The sequence below is a fragment of the Prionailurus bengalensis genome, chromosome C2, assembly GCF_016509475.1.
Source record: "Prionailurus bengalensis isolate Pbe53 chromosome C2, Fcat_Pben_1.1_paternal_pri, whole genome shotgun sequence".
NCBI classification, from domain to species: domain Eukaryota; kingdom Metazoa; phylum Chordata; class Mammalia; order Carnivora; family Felidae; genus Prionailurus; species Prionailurus bengalensis.
In genome coordinates, this window is record NC_057350.1 from 80,603,547 (window position 1) to 80,608,708 (window position 5,162).

Sequence of the window (5,162 nt, forward strand, 5' to 3'; positions counted from 1 at the left end):
GCTGGGAGCCGTGTAAACCTCGGTTTCTGATCTGGATGAAGGGGGAACGAATTCCCACCTTGGCCAGCACACAGGTCAAGCAGTTGGTGCTTGGCGCACGGTGAATGATGGTTCCCACACATCAGGGGTGTACGACCTGCAGGCTTTGCACCACCCCATCCCTTGTTTCTCTTTGGCTCCCTAGGGGGTCACAGTTACCATAGCACACGCTGTGCAGAATGCCTGGGAGAGCAGTAGGTGAAGCAGGAGGGTGGAGATCCTGGAAGGCCTGGATAGGTCTGACCCGGGCCTGAGCCTCCCAGCCTGCTCCTTCCACTCGGTGTCACTACCCAGCCCTGCCTCCCAAGCCCAGCTCAGGGCCCTGGAACTCTCCTTTGGGACTTCCCTCCTCCCCAGCCCTGGCTCTTGGCTCCCTGCCCAGCTGCCATGGTAACCGCTTCCAGGGTGACAAAGGAGGTTGCTGGGTCCTGTTTCCTCTGGTCCGGTTGATGAGGATTTTCAGACGGCAGAGACGGAACTGCTCTGCACCTACCTGGGCTCCTTCTGTGTTCTCGCGCAGGCTGAACGGAAACTTGCATCCCTGCCAACAAGACCATGTGTACCACCAGCCTGACCACTTGCGAGTGGAAGAAAGTCTTCTATGAGAAGATGGAGGTGGCCAAGCCGGCCGACAGCTGGGAACTCATCATGGATCCCAACCTCAAGCTCAACGAGCTGGCCCCTGGCTGGAAGCAGTACCTGGAACAGCATGCCTCGGGCAGGTGAGCGGCCCAGGGAGGAGGGGCCTGTAGGCAGCCCTGGGGGCACCTTCCAAGTGGAGATGCAGAGATCAAATGGAGCCTGGTCCTGGGGTCAGCTCAGGTGAGGCGGCAGAGAAGGACTTCCAGGTGGGTCAGAGAGGCCTGGCTTCTAATCCCAGCTGTACCATTCCCTCCCTGGGTGACCTTAACAAGTTGTGTTCTGTCTTTGGGTCTTGGTTTTCTATAATAAACGAAGAGCTACAATGGCCCTGCAATCTTTGACATTTTAGATGTTTGCACATTTCGTAGTCTCTTACAGAATGGTGGGGACTGAGAGAGGAGGCCATGAGGTCCGCTGAGAAAACTTTAGCTTAGGATTGGGGCCTGTGCTTCGGTACTAAGTCTAGTTAGTCAACTCAGTCCAATTTGATCTGAATACCGGAAGTTGGCCAATCAAGACCCTTCCAGCTCTATTGTCTATGGGCCAGCGGCCAAAGGACTTAGCTTTGGGCATGATTTCCCTTAAGACCTTAGAGCCCAGCGTCCTATGCTTTATAGGACCCTCGTGACTTCCACAGTGCAAGGAGTTCCATAGGCTCAGGGGACATGTCCATCTGAAACGCACATGCCTCTCCTTCTAGGGTGTGATTTGGAATCAGGACCACAGAATGCCCTGCCCAAGCTGCCTCAAGCTCATCTTCAGGGTCTGTGCAGGCCTCTTCCCTGGGTCCACTGATTCAAGGACAGATAATGGCCCTAGACCCCCAGGGAGGCCAACAAGGGGCTGTATTTTGGGGGTGTGGACACACACACACCGGGTTGTTCATGCATGTTTGTATGTGTAACGCCTCAGGTGCAGCATGCCGGTGAAGGTGGAATCAGGAGGCAGGCTGTGGGTAGGGAGCTGTCCGTGGGGAGCTAAGACCTGTAAATATGAGACCAGGTCCTGACTCTGTCTCTGACTAGCTGTGTGCACATGGATGGCTCTCTTTCTCTCTGCTTCTGTTTTCATCTCAATAAAATGAAAGGTTGACTAGATGATCCTTATGGTCCCCTTGCGCTAGGTCTGATATTTTGAAATTTAAGGTCTGAGGTGAAGCTTGAGGGAGAGGAAACAGCTCTGGATTGGTTTGATTAACAAGGTAGAGAAGGAGGAGACGGAAAACATGAAGCTCCTGAGGTGGCCGTTGGGAGGAGTGCAAAGGCGTGGAAACTTTGGTCACAGGCCCAGGGGATTAGGGGCTGAGCTGTATGGGCCTGTGGCTCCTCCTTGCCTCAGGTCTCAACTGGTCCTATCCTGGCTGGTGACCTGTGGCTCCCATGTGGCCTCAGGCAGGCCTTCAGAACTGACACTCCTGTGCTTATTATGTGCACAGGCTCACTCTCCCTGTAAGCTTTGAGATGCATTAATCCTGGTGCCCCACAACTCTGGCTCAGCAGGATGGGGACCCCCTTCTGGGGGTCAGGCTGCTCTGTGGGCCAATCCTGCCTTGAGCTATGCTGGGTACTATTCTGTGCTTGTGTTGTCGGTGGGCTCCAGGCCTCGGGGGCAGGCTTGGCCTCATCTCTACCCCCCGGCCTGGACTATGTGATGCTTGGCATAAAGTAGGGGCTAGGTGGTATCTGTTGGACTGAATTTGAGTTCCTTGTCAGAGGTCCTTCAGAGCCATTGTACAGGGGACCCAGAGAGGGTCAGCAGTAAGGACAGTCAGGGGTCCATGGGACCCCTGACTACGGGGGTCCACGGGACCCCTGACTATAAAGCTGATGTAACAGGGTCCTCCTGGAAGAGGTTCATCTCAAGGTTGAAAGAAACTGTCCTGGAGGTAATGAGTGTTCCATTACTGAAGGTGTGCAAGCACTGGGTGGGGGCTGAGGGAGTGGGGCTCGGCTAGATGAGTCCCAGACCACTTCCTTCCACAATCTCTGAGGCTGGGACTCTAGGGTGTCCAAGTTTGACGGAGTGGCCTGAATGTAAATGTGCATGTGTGTAGAGGGGGATGCCGACTACGGCCCACTTTTCCAGTGTCTGTTGCAGGGCTGGAGCAGGGTCTAGGGGTTACTCGTCAAGGCGTAAGAGAATGTTCTTTGTGACGGTACAGGGACCAAAGTCTCTCAGTCCTCCCCTGCTGCCCCATCACCCGTCCAGCAGTCCATCTGCTGGATTCTTGGTGGTTTTTCTCCAAAGTATTCTTGGTGGTCTATGGTCGGTAGTTAGAAGCATCTCCTTTTCTCTCCACAGCAGGCGAGAGGCATGAGCGAGACATCTCCGAGTCAGGGGACGTCTGAATGAAAAGAGCCTTATTGGACACCATTACTCTGCAATGCACGCATGAAAAATAAGGCCCAGATTTGGGGGGGGGGTCGGGGTGAGCCCTGTGCAGCGCACAGGTGCATGTCCCGAGTGCATTGGGTTACGCGGAGCTGAGGCCACAGAAGGGCGTGCAGGAGGCAGGCAGGAGAGCCCGCTGGAAGCCAGACAGCTCCAGTGCCAGATTTCTGAAGACACTGCTCCAGGCCCAGCGGGGTTCAGTGGGAAGAGGCAGAGCCTGCCTAGCGCTAAGGAGCCCAGGGGGCAGTGAACAAGCCGCCTCTATCTCTAGGCACAGGCACACAGGGCCCTTCCATTCCGGGCTCCTCCAGGCTGTCACCGGGAGGGAGGCCCACCTTCTGCAACCTTCCCTCCCCTCCCCGCAGGTTCCACTGCTCCTGGTGCTGGCACACCTGGCAGTCGACCCACGTGGTCATCCTCTTCCACATGTACCTGGACCGCGAGCAGCGGGCGGGCTCGGTGCGCATGCGCGTCTTCAAGCAGCTGTGCCACGAGTGCGGCACGGCGCGGCTGGACGAGTCGAGCATGCTGGAGGAGAACATCGAGAGCCTGGTGGACAACCTCATCACCAGCCTGCGCGAGCAGTGCTACGAGGAAGACGGCGGCCAGTACCGCATCCACGTGGCCAGCCGCCCGGACGCGGGTCCGCACCGCCCCGAGTTCTGCGAGGCCTGCCAGGAGGGCGTCGTGCACTGGAAGCCCAGCGAGAAGCTGCTGGAGGAGGAGGCCACCACCTGCACCTTCTCAGGGGCCTCCAAGCCAAGCGCCCAGGAGGGTTCCGGCTACAGCTTCTTCTCGCTTCGCTGGTGCCTCTTCGGGGCCGCCCTCTGCCTGCTCATTGTCTCCCTGCAGTTCTCCTTCCGCAGCTCTGCCTTCCTTTAGTGGAGCTGCGCCCGTGGGGTGGGAAGGTTCTGACTGCAGTTTTTCTGCAGAGTCAACAGGACTCTGGACAGCTCGCCCCGGGCCTCAGTTTATTCCTCCATGGAATGGGAGGTTTGCTCTGGGAGATACTTAATGGTCCTGCCATTAAAATGTATAGCGATGGGGGAGGGGGAGAGGGTCTGGGGAGGATTTAGGCCTGGTGGTAGTAAATAAACCCACAGGGAGGTATCTTCTCCCTCCACTTCCTCCACATCCATCCCGACCCCTCATTTTTTGCTTCATTTCCATATCCCACATCCCATTAGGACCCCATTAGGTCCTGTCTTGCCCTGGCTTCATCTCAAGGCCGTCTTCAGCTGCCTCTGACCATCCTGCCACGGTTCTCCTTGGAGAGGGCAGTGATCCCACCCTATGCGCGAATATTCAGTGCATTTTTATTCAGTCCCTCTCCTGGACAGTCTGCTCCCACTCTTCTGAAAGTTTCAGATTGTTACTTTGGTGCTCGAGCCTGCTTGGCTGGAATCATTTAGAGCTGCACTGTCCAATATGGTGGCCAATATGTGGCTATTTGAATTTAAATGAATTAAGATGAAATGAAATTCAAAATTCAGTTCCTCAGTTGCACCAGCCACGTAGCAAGTGCCCAGTAGCCATATGTGGCTAGTGGCTACCATACTGTGCCGTGCAGATGTAGCACATCATCATAAAAATTTCTAGACTAGAGCTTGAAGTTACTAGTTAAACGTATGTGGACTCATAAAAATAAGACAGGGACACAGGTTTAAAGGTGCAGCAGGAAGCCTTCGGGGGGCAGGGACAGGTAGGCGTGTGGTGTGTTAGAGATACACAAATAAATCTGTAACCTCTGTGTTGCTGTCAGTTGATTGGAATTTGTGGGTCCCGGTGTTGTCTAAGCTTATTTCCTGGGAGGGAGGACCTGTTGAAATTCACTGCAAGGTGATGGGACGCTCTCTTGGTCTCTCTTGCTCTTGCTGTGTGTGTGTGTGTGTGTGTGTGTGTGTGTGTTTGGGGCTTCAAGAATACATTTCTGTGTTTTGAAGGAACGTATGAGCTATGGCACCAGTAATTACCCATAATGGAGGGAGATGTTCCTCTGTCATCCTGAATGAAAATACCTTTGTAGGCAATTCTATGGTTCTCCCAGTTACTGTGGATGGGGAGAGAAGGGGTGTATTAGGCAGATCTGT

The 5,162-nt window shown here is 55.0% G+C and overlaps 1 protein-coding gene across 1 annotated transcript; it reads left to right on the plus strand.

Annotated features, from left to right (window-relative positions):
* Positions 1-591: 591 nt before the first annotated feature.
* RTP2 (receptor transporter protein 2) lies at positions 592-3,954 on the plus strand. Its single transcript, XM_043596064.1, has 2 exons — positions 592-761; positions 3,438-3,954. Exons 1-2 carry the CDS (start codon positions 595-597, stop codon positions 3,952-3,954), a joined length of 684 nt encoding a protein of 227 aa, XP_043451999.1. The 5' UTR covers positions 592-594.
* The last annotated feature ends 1,208 nt before the right edge of the window (positions 3,955-5,162 follow it).

What these genes read in the sequence shown, in the direction of transcription:
- RTP2 (XM_043596064.1), top strand. Translation starts at nt 595, where the DNA reads ATGTGTACCACCAGCCTGACCACTTGCGAGTGGAAGAAAGTCTTCTAT. An exon ending in GAACAGCATGCCTCGGGCAG is followed by an intron (nt 762 to 3,437) that starts GTGAGCGGCCCA and finishes CCCTCCCCGCAG; the next exon opens with GTTCCACTGCTCCTGGTGCT.